We start from the raw sequence: 13,992 nt of genomic DNA on the forward strand, positions 1-13,992 counted from the left end.
AAGAACAGAATATGAATTGATTATGACTATCACTAACCCAGTATAGCTGGCTGGAATAAGTGGTATATAGTTTTTGTAGTTTTTCCTGTCCTTTTTTTTTTTTTTTTCCTTTGTTTTTTTTGAAAAACGTGCTGACTTCTGAAGTGATGTCCCGATTTGCAAGTTTGTCTGTTACACTTCCATGGTTCTTGCATGTACCATTGCTTCTGAAAATGTTCATTATATTTGTTTGGTGAGTCAATGCTCCGTGTAGACTTCCTCTTACCCTTGGTTTTTACCTTGTACATACATCTTGCTTCAGTATCTTGGCTTTTGGAGTGGGTCACCATTGGGCTTCCATTCCAGTCATAAATCCAAGTACCTCTCTTGTCTTTGAATATTTTTACATATCTTTAGTACTTATTTCTTGTCAACACTGGAGCATCAGGCAGCAAAGGCGCTGAGGGCCCCGCTGCCGCCATTACCAGTGCTGTGCAGCCGCTAAAAACTACAACTCCCAGCAGACCCCGCGCCCCGCTGCTTCCCGCGGAGCTAAGATGGCGCCCGCCAAGGAGCGTGTGGTCGGCGTGGCGCCGGCCGGCTACACAGGTGAGGAAAAAGGCGACACGGGGTGGCAGTGGGGAAGGATCCAGGAACGTGTCTGCGGCCTCTATAACCGGTTCTTCGCCCGCAGCTCTGGCCGTGAAGTTCGGGGAGCGGCAGCGCTCGCCCCATTGGCTGTTGGTGAAGGAGCACCAGGTGCGGGACGGGGCCGACACCGCTCACCCGCCGGGTCGCACACTCTTCGTCCTCAACGTCCCCCCGTACTGCAGCCCGGTGAGTGGGGCTCGGGTGACCCGCGGGAGAGGGTTGGGGCCGGCCGAGGGCTCCGGCGGGGCCGTGGGCGAAGGAGCCAGGCGTGTGGTGAGTGTGGGCGAAGGAGCAGGGGTCGTCCCGGCGGACCTGTGCGGTCCGTGGGCGAAAGGATGGGGATAGGACTTATCCTTGCTTTCCTGAACCTGTAGAAACGTTACCTCTTATTCTTCGCCTCAAGGACTCGCTGTCGAGGCTCTTCTCCCGCTGCGGGCGCGTCCAGTCTGTGGATGTCTGTGAGAAGCCGGTGCCAGGGGAGAAAAAAGAAAAACTCAAGTCCAAATTCTTCAGCTGCAAACCTGTAACGGTAAAGCTCGGGCAGGGCAGTACTGCACTACTGCTGGTGCTGTGGTGGTCACAAAAGATGGCAAGCCCTGAATGGTACTGTTCAGAGCATGGCACTGTGGTTTAGTGGTGGACTTGGCAGTGTTAGGTTTATATTTGGACTTGGTGATCGTAAAGGTATCTTCCAGACAAAATGATTCTATGATTCTGTATGGGGACTTGGGGATTTCTGCGTGAGGATTCTATATTTGGGGGTTTGGGCAACATGATTACATTTTTTAGTTCTCAGGTTTGGGTTTGGTTTGGGATTTTTTTGTATCCCTCTGGAGTGTGTCTTTTAATTTTTACGTCATTATTCTTTTTTTATTTGTAGTGCAGTGTGTTTGCTGTGTCACCAACTTTCCTGGTGTATCTGGCTAGACAGAGTGTTATTTTCTTTTAGGGTTTTCAAGTAGCATATGTGGTGTTCAGGAAACCAGCTGGTGTCCAGGCAGCCAAGGCCCTGTCACGAGAAGGTCCCTTGCTGATCTCAACAGAGAGTCACCCTGTGAAAACTGGCATTAGCAGTAAGTCAGTGGCAGTAACTCAGCTCTGGTGTATCATTATCCTGCTTTTATTATTCACAAAGTAGCGGTCTTGTATTGGATATTTTACTCTGGTCTAGTGACCCCTATGGGAAAGTGTGAGGTCACTTGGTACAACGGAAGGGCAGTTTTTCCCAACATCTTGTATCACTTAGGTTTAGAGAAACCATCTGTGTTTTGCCCTCAAAATTGAATCCAAGCTTAGTAACAGGCACCAGGTGTCTGTCAAGATACCAGCACTTCAGGTGTGATCCCTCAACAGGAATACAGCCCTGAATGTTGAACTTCTTGAGTTTAAGGCTCCCCCAGTCCTGCTTGGAAAAGTTGCAGGCTCTTCCCATTGCTTAATGTCTGTGGCCTGAGCTCTCAGCTGGTTGAGCTGTGGCAGTGGGGAGGCTGAACAGGAATGGGAACTGAGTGTGTCCATCATCCCCCCAGCAGTTATCTCTGGAGCTGCCCAAAGGCCATGCTAGGGCTTGCTTTTAATAGGCTGCTGCTGACCTCTGCCTCTCTCTCTCAGAGTGGATCTCCAGCTATGCAGCCTCAGTTGTGGACCGGGAAGAGCTGAAGGCTGAGGTGGATGCCTACATGCAAGACTATGACAAAAAGATGGCAGAGGTGAGGCCAGGCTGGGAAGGAAACCCAGCTAAGCAGTTTTCTTTGGTGAGGGAAAAGGAAGAGGGGGTGTCCTGCTGCCCAGGCCTTGGTGGAAGAAGGGCAGAGGGAAACACACTGCCTGTCAAGGTTGTTTTACTCCCAGTTGGTGGTGGGGGGTCACATCCTGGTTTGGTTCACAACACCTGCCCCTTCCACCCAGGGCATACAAAAGGTAAAGACCTAATTGTGGGGTAAGAACCCTACAAATAAATGGGGGTCCTGGCTGGCATACAGTGTTGTGACTTAGAATTCAGTGCCTGTGCCTTTTCCTTCAGATCTAGTGCAGAAGCAGAAGTTGTAACTTTGTGTGTGTGTAAAGGGGGACTTGTGTGTTGGGTGGGCTGGCAGACTGATCCTGCTGTCCTGACAGGAAGAAGCCAAAGCAGCCAAGGAGGAGGGCGTTCCAGATGAGGAGGGTTGGGTGAAGGTAACGCGGAAGGGCCGGAAGCCCGGCCTGCCCCGGACAGAGGCTGCCAACCTGCGGGTGCTGGAGAGGGAGAAGCAGAAAAGGGCCCGCAAAGAGCTGCTCAACTTCTATGCCTGGCAGCATCGCGAGACCAAGAGGGAGCGTGAGTGTCTGAGTCTCTTCCTACTCCTGCCCATCTCTTTCGTCTCTCACACTATGGCCCAACGAGTGGCCTTTTTCCTTCAGTACATCCAGCTGCAGGTGTTCAGTTGATGCAAAAGGCCTTGCCAGCTCTTGAAGGCCTCTTTGCCACCACCTCTCTTAGCAACAGCTGCTGGAATATTTTCTGGGAGAGCACGCAGGTCGTGACTTTGCAATATATGTGTCTTCAGTCTGTGCCAGTGTTAGCACCTGAAAAGGAAAACCAGTTTCCTCCCCAAGAGGGAGCTGCAGCACTGCCAGAGATGAACGGCCAGAGCCCCAGCTTGGTGCTCAGCCCAGGCACAAAAGGACCTGCTCTGGGAAGGGTGTGTTGTGGCTGTCAGGACTGTGTGGGGAGGTTAAGCTCCCCAGGAGAGGGAGCCTTGCTGCTGTCTGGTGACCTGCCCCCTTTCTGCATGTTTCAGACATTGCCCAGTTGAGGAAGAAATTTGAGGAGGACAAGCAGAGGATTGCCTTGATGCGAGCCCAGCGCAAGTTTCGGCCATACTAAGATGTGCTGAGCGTTGTTTCCTTCAGTGCCTGTTCTGGAGAAGGTGGGAGAAGATGCTCATGGACTCCATGTGCCCAAAGGGTTTCAACAGATTGAGGCAGCTGCCCTTGGATCTGAGATGGGGGATCACAGCAGCTGCTGCTGGAGGGGGTTTCCATCACTCTCACTGGTATTGCCTGCTCTGCCAGCCGTTGTTCAGCCCGTGGCACCTCATACCAGGTTGCTCAGCTCAAGGGGCTAAGGCGCTTCCTGTGGCAGCCTGTATCTCCCTGCCACCCAAGGCCCTCCTGAAGCTTGGTGTTAGTGGGGATTGACCTAGCACAGCCTCTACAGGGGCAGGGAACCCCTGAGGATCTGTAAATAAACTGCTGCTATATTCTTAAAATGTGAGAGTGCCTGTCTCCCTTGGTTTACTGCCTCCTTTGCGCTTTACATGGGGGCAAGTAAGAAGGGAAGTGACCTAGGGAAAAGTCCAACTGAGAATTTCCCAGACCTGTTGTCACAAGCAGAGATCAGTGGTTTGGAACAGAGCCCTGTCCCTTGCCTTGGTGTTTCCCTCCCAGGCAGCTTTACCTCATGCCCAGTTCCAGCTGTCCATGGACCTCTACAGCCATGTCTAACCTGGGCTTGGGAACCTCTGCTGTTCAGCACTGTCACTAGAACAAGGTGTGGTGGCTGAGCCTGGTTTTGGAGGGAGGAACCAGACTATGCAAGGACTGTTTCCACTTAACCTGTCACCACCACACAAGGAGGGCAGTGACTGGCACATCCAGCTGCAGGGCAATGTGTTTTTACTGCCCACATAACATATTTGAAGCTTTGATTGTATACCCCAGTGTACTTTGTGATCCCACTCCCATGCTTCCACATATTTTACTGCCTGCAGCCTCCAGAGAGGCGTGACCGTGAAATTAAGGTGGAAATGCTGTTAGGTTCCCCAGAGACAAGTAAGAATGAATTTAGCCTCCCTTGGAAAACCCACTACAGATAGTTTTGATTGCATGTGGAGACTGCCAGGTCTGCTTGCTTGAGTTGGCTTTTTTTGCATCAATTTCATGAGGAAGGAGAGGGATCCTTAATATACCCTGATCTAAAGCAGACCACATGGGAACATTGCTGCCTCCTATGACTGGTGGTTTAGCTGCTTGGGTAAGCATCCCAAGAAAAGGAGATTCTACTATAGAGTGAAAAAGACAGAGCTAACATTGGAAGATTAATCTTTATTTAGAAGGACAGACATCACCTCTGCCAACTTTTCCATTATTAGTAGTCCTTTTAGCTGTTTTAGCTAGAGGATTAGTGACTTACTCCCTTGTTCATTAAAATGGCTACCTGTGTCCAGGTGAGATCTTACTTGATTTTTAAGAAAGCTCTCACAGTAAAACAGACAATGAGGCCCTCTGATCTCAAGTATCCATGGAAGTAAGCAGAGAAGCTGAACAGTTCCCTGTTTTTTCAGTAGGTATTATCCTGGGAAGAGACTGGTCACACCATCCTCAGGGAGGAGGTGAGATAAGCCACATACATATTGCAACGCTGGTGCTGCTGCAGAGGCTGCCTCTGCCTGTTCCTGCTCCATTTGTGGGTGCAAGTCAGGAGCAAACAAGGGGAAGGCCACTCTGGGCCTCTATCCCTGTACTTACAGAGCTGGAAGTGGAGGAAGGTTTGCTTTTCCCATCAACAACTGAGATATTTTGCTTGGCTCTCCTCCATGGAAGCTCCAGGAGACCTGCTTCCATTCCACAGTGAGCTAAGCTTAGGAAAGAGTATCATGACATTAATTTTGGATGTGAGGTAGGAATGGTGGCAATTCCTCCATAGCCACCTTTTTAGCTTCATGTTCTGGACTGCTGCAGCAGCGAGGGCTTCCTAGAGCCTGGCTCTGGTGTTGTGTGCTGTCAGGAAGTTGCTGATGATCCCAGACACCACCTCAGGCTCGTTCAGGTGCACAAAATGGCTCCCAGGCACCTCTACTAGCTGGATGTGCTGGAGGAACAAGAAGATACAGATCAGGAAAGTGTTGCCTCAGGCAAGCTGTGCTTGCTGTGTGGCACTTGGGGGGTTGGGATGGAGGAGGGAAGTGGTGGAAAGGCAGGACAGGGATGAGAGGACTAGGGAAGAGCTTTGTCCAGAGGGCGGTACTGACTTGGGATTTTGGCAGCAGGAGCAAAGTTGGCTTCTCTCCCCCCAGTACCAGGAGAGCTATGCCCTTCAGGACAAATAATCCACCAGGGGCTTTCCACCAAATCTTGGAGCTGCTTACTAGCTGCTGCTCCCATGTCAGTGGAGGATGGAGTTTGCTCTCACCTCTTTGAGGGTAGATTCAAATGCCTCCCGCAAGGCCTTCACAAAGTGATTTCTGTTGTCTAGCTTGTGTGGCACCAAGAGTCCATCTTGTGCTCTGGAAAGCAACAGCAAGGCTCAGTACAGCACATAGTGGCCTCTCTTTGTCTTTCCTGCTGTCCTGGGCAGCAGGCAAGCTGATGGTGAGCAGCAGGGCTTCAGGTAGTCGTGGTACAGGTAGTTACATGGTAGTCAGATGAGCACTGTAGGGTTTAGCTGAGCAGTTATTTTCTATCATGTTCTGTTTAAAACCTTGGGTGATTGCCTACTAGTATCAGGGTAGGGACTGGTTAAGTACTGTGTGTGTTGTCCTCCCCAGGGCTGGCTCCTCAACTGGTCTGAGTACATTGTTCTCTGCCCCTACCCTCTTTTTAACTTTTTTCTTCCAGCCAGCTTCTACCTCTCTGTCCCTTTACCTTCTCTATGCTGCTGTTTGAAACAGGGTTTGCCCTTGTTGGAAAATGAGGCTCCTGAACAGTCCTGGAGAAACCAGCCTTAGACCTCCTGCAGAGCAAAGATCCTGCTGTCTCCTATTGCTGCTATGATGGGACAAAGTGACATCCCAGGCTCAAAGGTGTGTACTCTGTATGGCCTAGAGGGCTTGCCCCCATTGTGACTTTGCAGTTCTGGACAAACAGGAAAATCCTTAAGCTCTTCATGATTTCAATAGACCAGGGAAGCCAAAACTAGGCCTCAATTTCTAGCACTTCCTTTCATTTCCTAGAGTTTTCTAACAGCACCACACAGGCCTTGGTAGCAACAGCCCTGCACATCTTGCCCTTCAAGGAGATGTTGAACAAGTGGAGGACTGACAGAACCAGCTACTCACCCAGACAGCTCAGCATCCTGTGGGGCTGCACAAGTCACTGGCTGCCTCCCTACAGCTTCTCCCTGCCCTGGGGGCACCACAGGGGAGAGCCTGTAACAGCTGGATCAGGCCAGGGGCTCCAGGACCAGCTGGAGAAGGTGAACATGGCCATGGCTTCACCTGTTTGCCCAGGTAAGAGGTTTTGGGGTCTGGAAAAGGGGCAGCTGGGTTGCTGTGACAGGAGGAAGTTAGGAAAGTGAGCAGGGTGCTGAGGAAGGTGGTGTGTTTGCCAGGGTGGCCCCTTGCTTTAGGGCAAAGGGTGGGGAGTATTGGAATGGGTGTGTGAGGGCAGGAGCATGGGGACAGGGAAAGAGTGGCAGTCCTCTGTCAGTCTTGCAGCAGGGAGGCCCAGCCTGAAAGCACAACACCAGGCCAGAAGGATGGTGTTTCAGCTGCTCTCTACCTGTTCCAAGAGCCTGCCCAGCCCCGGGCAGTGGTGGGGAACTGGGAAATGCTTCTCACATGTGAGGCTGTACTGTTGTGTCAACTGGATCAAAGGTCTGGGTGTCAACTGCAGAGGAAGGGGTAGCAGAGGACTCCTTTCTAACCATCCCTCCAACCAGGGCTGCCAGAAGGCAACAAGGGTTGGTTTGGCTTGTGCCTCACTCACACAATGATGAGAACACGGTCCTGGATCTTCTGCAGGAGCTTCACACACTGCTCCACCGTGAAGGACTCTCGACTCTGCTGCAGGTGCAAAGACACGGAGAGCAGCAAAGGTCAGGGAGAGCAGCTGGGGGCCAAGGAATGTCCCTAACCCTTCCTGCATCAGCAGCTCTGAAAGCAGAAGTGGCTGCAACCCCGAAGCTGCCGTGCTGGGACATGACAGACAGCCAGGATGCGCACAAGAGTAGCTGGCTCTGCAAAGGCATCTTCTGTCCAGCTGTGTTGCAGAACTGCCAACAACACTGCCTGCTGGGATACAGCACATATGGGAATGATCTCAGAGCAGAGAAAAGCTTTTAAAATCCTTATACTAAAAAGGAGACAGTACACTACTCTGGCTTTCATAGCCTGGCAGTAGCACAGGTAGATGAGGCCCTGCTTGCTCTAAAGTGGCACAAAACTATCAAAATATCAAACGTAAGGACCATGCTCCACTCTCACTCCCCTTCTTGGATGGGTGACTTGACAAAGAAGCTGACCAAAAGCATCCATCCATTCATCTGCTGCCTGAAGAGTTGTAACAGCAAGAAAATGGGGCCAGGAGGCCCCCGGGGCAGAGGAACTGCTAAAAAAATCAGTAACATTTTCCAGTGACTCTGTCAGCTGAGTCAGTTAATGATCAAGTGCAAGCTCTTTTTTAACAGCAGCATTTGGAAGAGATGTGGGAATCCGGGAAGCAGAAAGTAAACGTCTGGGTGGAGGCAGGGCCTGGGCTCAGTGAGGGGGCCTCTACAATCTCTGAGTTTTCTGTCAGCTCAGGGCTCAGAAGCAGCAGGGGGCACGTCAGAAGAGCAATGCTCACCGTGCGGACTCTCATGTCTCTGTTATACACCAGCCCTGGAATGAAAAAAAAACCAGGAAGTTTTCACATCTCACAGGAGTCGCTCTATGTCTCCTCACCTTTGGGGTCTGCCCAAAAACTTTTTGAGATGGAAGAAATAGGATTAATTCAGAGTTCTCCTTTTGTGGTTTTTTTGGGTTATGGTTTGTTTTTTTTTAAATTTCTCGTCTTTAGCCATTCCTGGGCTTGAGTACCAACCCTAGCTGCTGGGAATGAGGAGCTCTGCTTCAAGACTTAATTGATCCCATTCAGGCTGTGTAAACTTGTAGCTAGGGCACCCTGTACCCTGCGGAGGACAATGGCTCTTGGCACCGCTCCCTTCCCACACGCAGCTTTGGCCCAGCACTGCGATGAGCTCTGCATCCGTGCAGCCCCTTACCAGCGGGTGTCTCAGTTGCTCCTCGCTGCAGCAGGATTGCCCCACCCTCTGCTGTCAGATGTCTGTTTGCTTCTAAGAGCCTGGGGGAGACATGGCAGAGAAATTGCGCTGCTAGAAAAAGGAGGAGGTGAAGCAAAAATGGCATGACAAGGTGACAACGGGCTCCCGGGCTGCTTCAGAAAAGAGCAGGAAGAAGCAGCAGCTTCTGGCGACTGAAGCAAAAGGCTCTGCCGAGATTCCAGAGGAGGACTTGCAAGGGGAAGTGCAGGGACAATGTCCCTTTCTCCTTCATGCAGCTGCAACTCTGTCCTAGGTGAGAGCAGGCAGTGAATGAAAAGGACAGTTTGGAACCCACCTCTGCAATGCTGCTTCAGGGCTTCGTGCTTTGGGAGTTTGCTGCTTTGCCTCCAGACTCAGTAATCTGTCAATCACCATCCGTTTTGATTTCAGCCACGCCTCAGTGTCCTGAAACAAAGAGGGATTGGGAGCAGGCAGAACCAGCTCCCTCCTGGATCGTTTTACCCCTTATCAGAAGGTAGAAAAGGGCATTTCACTCTTGAGCATCGCTCAGAAGTGGTACCAGTTTGGACATAATACTAAAAATGCCTGTTTCTATGGAAGAGGGAACAGCAATACTTAAAAGGCAAGGCAAGAACAAAAAACTAAACACTGCTGTAAAATCGTAACTTTTTACCCTTGCAATCCTTTCTACCCCTTCCTATCTCACTTGAGTTGATGACAACTGTCCAAAAGAACATGGGAAATCTGACATAAATCTGAAAAAATCTGTCAAAAATATCACTGGCCCTGGGCTTCTGTCCCACTGCTGCCAACCAAAGCCCCAGCATCTGGTAGTGATGATGGCAGGTTAGGAATGTAGCTTTACATTCTAATAGGAACAGAAAAAGAAATCCTCCAGTCTTGCACCCAGGTCACCAAACAAGCTGCTGGCAAAAAAAACCTTGGCTGGCAGTTACTTGGACGGGGTTTCCAGTTCTTTTTGTACAAGGGCATGGCACAGAAAAGTTAATTTTGGTGCTGAGGGACTGCAGGATATGGAGCACTACCAAGTGTCTCCCAAAGGCCACCCTAAGCAGGGACCTCAGTCAACACAACAAGGAGCAGATCAGTCCCTGCCAAAAGGAAGAGCAGTCAAAAAGAGCTGTCAAATGATGGGAAAACAAACCTATTTTTTATTTTAAAAAGGGAGGTGAATGACACGTGAAGTCTAACCTCTGGAGCTAGCAGAAAGCCAAGGTTTTCCAGCAGGATCAGCTTGTCCACCATCTCAGGATAAAGGAAACTGAACTAAGGAGAGATGAAACAATATGAGGGAAAGAGAAAAGCTGACAGTTAAGTGATGTCTTCATACTGCTACACTGGAGAGGAGGTCAGGGAAGGGCCTCTTCTCCTCTCAGATCCATGTCCCTTAATTCCTCTCCCATTTGCTTTCTCAGCTGCAGAAATCACAAACCCCATAAAGAAAGGATGCTCTACTCACCATTCCTGCCACAGACCCACCTGTAAAGGAAAGAAGGGTGCTCAGTTATGTAACTCAGTATGAGTTACCCCTCAGTAACAGAAACCTCCCCTTCCCCACCTCAGGAGCTGCCTTAGAAGCCGTAATGTGTGGTGTACCAAGGGACAAAATCCCAGCTACAGAGTAAAGCTTTCCTAGCAGGCAGGATGCAGGCAGAGAGCAGGGCTATTGGCCAGCTGGATTCCTGGTCCTGTGCCATCCCCATCTCCTTATCAGGCAGCAAAGATCAGAGAGGAGTTACCAGTTAAAACAGAATGGTGCACAGATACTGTGAGCTGTGGCCAGAGCAGCCCTGAGGAACAAAACCCAATTATGTCCCAAGCACAAAGGAGTAGAGCCTGGAGTCTGGTTCCCTTCAACAAGCTCCATGACACACCAAGAAGGGCAATGCTGTCCCCAGGCTTTGTGGCTTTGTGGGGACCAGGCAGGAAGGACTGCTGTGAATTCACCTGCTGTAGACCACCCCTCTTTGCCAATCATTCTTCATTCCTGAAGCTGGGGAAAAAAGCTACACTATTGGTACTACAGGGTCTTGAAAGCAGAAGCATTTCAAACCAGGGCACAGATGTTTGAATCACTCAAGCTGGAACCTGGTACTTGACACAGTATAATAAATATTCCAACCCAGCTCCTAGCAGCATCTCTTGTAAGTTAATTATCTACTCCTGTTTCCATGAATCTCACTGCTTACAAGGACAAGAGCCACTTACCCATACTGTGACCCATCAGGGTGAACCGTCTCCACTGCAAGGCTAAGTGGCAACAGACAAAAACAGACAGTGCTGCATTAGAAACCAGAGCAACAGCATCTTGGTGCTTCTCTGTCAAGACAGGCCCCTTCTCCCGGGAGGGCTTTTGCACTGCTTAATTTGTTTGCTAATCCAGAAATGAGGTAGCTAAGTAGGCCAGTTTTAAAGAAGAGGAGCATCCACCACCTCATTTCGTTGGTAGTTATGTCACGCAGTTCTCAAGCTCTCCTACATATGGCAAACAAACTACAGCAAATTCCCTTTCACTGCCAGACACGAGACTGGCAAGAAGCAAAGGAGACTGTTTGGAAAGATTTTGCTGGAAGAGAGACCTTCACAGCTTACCCTGCTGTGGGCATTCTGCAAGAGCCATGAGGACACAGAGCCAGGTCCACTGCCTTAAGGAAAGTATGATTATTCCATGTGAAAGCCCTCTGCACCATTTAATACATCAGGCTCCTCAGTCCATTTTTAAGGCACCCTGAGAGGCTTATGAGAAAATACTACTTTGTCAGTGCTGCCCATCTGAAATATACCTCACTGAAAAATGTGGTTTTCCCCTGGCATGTCAACAGTACTTCTAGAGGCTTTTTGTATACTCAGTGAGGGATGCAAAGCTGCACATGCCACAGCCTTCCCGAAGATCAGCATGCAGCTGGGCAGTTAGATCATGAGTTTTTAGGAGCCCAAGACACCTTGGCTTTCAAATTTCTTTCTGTGATACTAAAGCAAGCAGCAATCTGCCATCAGGCAGAACCAGCTGAGACTCAAACGTACATCTGACACTGGTTAGAAGTCATTGGCTGCTTGCAGGTCATTTTAGCAAAACTACCGAGTTGCATCCACCACTTCTCCACTACTGCTTTCTAGTACAGAAACACTTGCCCAAGGGCTTACTGTTTATCCCTCACAAAACTGTGAGAAAGAGGGATACTTACTCAGACTGTAGACTGAGCAGCTATCAGGTTGGGAAGAAGCAGAGGGAACTGGCCCCCTCTCTCCTGGCAATAAATGCTGCCTGTTTTTCCCAAGAAGCAGAAGCAATATAGCACCCCCTGCACAAACATGCCCTCAAGGATCCCTTCCAATACCCACCTGCTGCCACGCGGCGCACATCACTCACATAATCCAGAAAATGGTAGGGGGAGCCTGCAGGTCGGTGGGATGACAAACCATGGCCAGAAAAATCCATTGCCACATAATAGCAATCTGGAAAGGAAAGATTATCAGATGTACAGCCCTGCAACCCAACAAGAACCATCCTGATGAGCCACACTTACCTCTGGGGAGCAGTGGAATGAGCTTGTCAAAGGTGTTGGCGTTGTCCAGCCAGCCGTGCAAGCACAGCACGGGGTGTCCCCCTGAGGGTCCCCAGGCCTTGGCTGCCACATGGCCCCAAGGCACAGGGAACTTCAACTCTGAGAACATGCCGAAAATAGAGTGCTCACAAGTGATGTCCCTGGAGAGCCTTGTGCTCAAGAGTAGGTCCCAGGGATCTTGTTAAGGGCCTAGAGCTCTGAAAAGAGTAATACAGGTCTTTAGTAACCCACCAGCCTCCTGTGGCCTTAATTAGCAGCTTGCTGATTGATAGCTCCCCATTCAACATCCCAAGCTGCTGTTCCTGCCTGCCTGTTTGGGGAATCCTCCTCCCAGCACGTACTAGCGATGCTCCTAGGAAGAAACAAGCTTCCCTAAGCAGGAGGAAAAAGGCTCCTATTTGTGTCTCCACAGCAGCTGCAGCCCATCCAGAAGGCACAGGAGATCTGGCAAGAGGGAACTATGCAGAATTCCCCCAGCTAGCTACAGCCACCCAGGCACCTGTCCTGGACCAAAAAGACAATTTTGGGAATAAGAATTCTGCCTCAAGTACTAAACTGTTAACACGTTCTCCTCTTTTACCATGAGTGCTTCTCCTCTTCCAGTCGGCACCTTTGGAGAGAGCAGCTGGCTACTACCACACAACAGGTCACTGATGCCACCCTCCCATGTGCCCCTCAGGACCAGGGACCCTGCATAGGATGAGAATCCACAACTTGCTAGGCACACCTCAAACCTGCCTCATCACTGATCTGCCTGTCAGTCACAGAGCTACATCTGACCCCTTCTCAGCCCCAGGCTCCTGAGTGAATCCCCTCAGTACTATCCAGCCTCTGGGGATCTTCCAGGAGTGGTCTGAATAGATATTCTTTTACCCTCAAGCCCTGCTGACCCCCAGACCTCTAACAGGCTGCCTGACCATCCTCATGTCTCTCATGCCATATCCCTTTCCCAATGGTTTTCTCAGCTCTCTGCTCCCTTAAATAGCCCCGAGACCCTAAGCAGTTAAAACACTCTGCAGCAGCTCCCTCCTGAACCTCTGGAAGATGAGGGCAGATAGGGTGGGCTGAGCGGGAGGCTGCTGTTGGAGGCCCTGAGAACACCTCATGGTCCCCATCAGCCACACCTGGGGCTTCCCTTACATCTCTTCCCTCCTGCCCTTGAGCTCACTGAAGCTCAGCCCAGGGCAGCTCCATCAGCCACACCTGGGGCTTCCCTTACATCTCTCCCCTCTTGCCCCTGAGCTCACTGAAGCTCAGCCCAGGGCAGCTCCACCAGCGCTGGGCCCCCGCAGCACTGCCCGGCCCCAGGCCCTCCCTCCTTGCTGATCTCGGGGCTGTGTCTGACCCCGCCTGCCCTCGCCGGGCCTTATCCTGACAGCCCTGAGCTGACTTCCTGGTGTGACCTGGGCTGAGGACCTGGGCTCCTGGCAGAGCCTTTTTGTCCTCCTCCCCGCACCTGCCCTGCCTGGGCTCAGCGGGGAGTCGGACCTGGGGTTCCCCCCGGTATTGGGTGGGAGCTTTCCCGGACGGACAAAAAGAGCTACTACACCCGGGCCTTCACCTCAGGGCGCCCTGAGGAAGGTGCTCCCGGCCCCGAGAAGGGCTATCCCCGTCCAGCGCCGAGAGTCACCTCCGGAGCGCAGCGGCTGCTGGCGGCCGCCCTGACCCCGCTCCCCGCGCCGCCCGCACGCTGAGCCCCGGCGCCCTCCTACCCCTCTGTCTGGCCGGGACCGGAGAGCAAGGCCGCTGCGGCAGAACGCAGCTCGGCGGCGGGGCGGTCCGGCCCGGCTG

General features: G+C 51.3%; 2 protein-coding genes across 3 annotated transcripts; one reads left to right on the forward strand and one right to left on the reverse strand.

Moving 5' to 3' along the window:
- The first annotated feature begins 468 nt into the window (after nucleotides 1-468).
- On the forward strand, nucleotides 469-3,881 carry RRP7A (ribosomal RNA processing 7 homolog A). Its single transcript, XM_030454889.1, has 7 exons — nucleotides 469-588; nucleotides 674-816; nucleotides 1,034-1,159; nucleotides 1,580-1,703; nucleotides 2,242-2,339; nucleotides 2,749-2,947; nucleotides 3,411-3,881. Exons 1-7 carry the CDS (start codon nucleotides 537-539, stop codon nucleotides 3,494-3,496), a joined length of 828 nt encoding a protein of 275 aa, XP_030310749.1. The 5' UTR covers nucleotides 469-536; the 3' UTR covers nucleotides 3,497-3,881.
- Nucleotides 3,882-4,696: 815 nt separating this feature from the next.
- Nucleotides 4,697-13,992, reverse strand: SERHL2 (serine hydrolase like 2). 2 transcript variants are annotated; one of them, XM_030469168.1, is made up of 12 exons: nucleotides 13,914-13,992; nucleotides 12,163-12,398; nucleotides 11,978-12,091; nucleotides 10,844-10,885; nucleotides 10,095-10,114; nucleotides 9,827-9,901; nucleotides 8,949-9,058; nucleotides 8,594-8,673; nucleotides 8,176-8,210; nucleotides 7,318-7,394; nucleotides 5,804-5,897; nucleotides 4,697-5,482 (listed from the first exon to the last, which is right to left on the reverse strand). In XM_030469168.1, exons 2-12 carry the CDS (start codon nucleotides 12,308-12,310, stop codon nucleotides 5,366-5,368), a joined length of 912 nt encoding a protein of 303 aa, XP_030325028.1. In that variant the 5' UTR covers nucleotides 12,311-12,398; nucleotides 13,914-13,992; the 3' UTR covers nucleotides 4,697-5,365. The 2 variants fall into 2 exon arrangements, with proteins under 2 accessions (XP_030325028.1, XP_030325029.1); XM_030469169.1 differs by lacking the exon at nucleotides 13,914-13,992 and adding an exon at nucleotides 13,763-13,860 and having other exon boundaries at nucleotides 5,226-5,482.

The sequence above is a fragment of the Calypte anna genome, chromosome 1 (genome assembly GCF_003957555.1).
Source record: "Calypte anna isolate BGI_N300 chromosome 1, bCalAnn1_v1.p, whole genome shotgun sequence".
Lineage (NCBI taxonomy): Eukaryota > Metazoa > Chordata > Aves > Apodiformes > Trochilidae > Calypte > Calypte anna.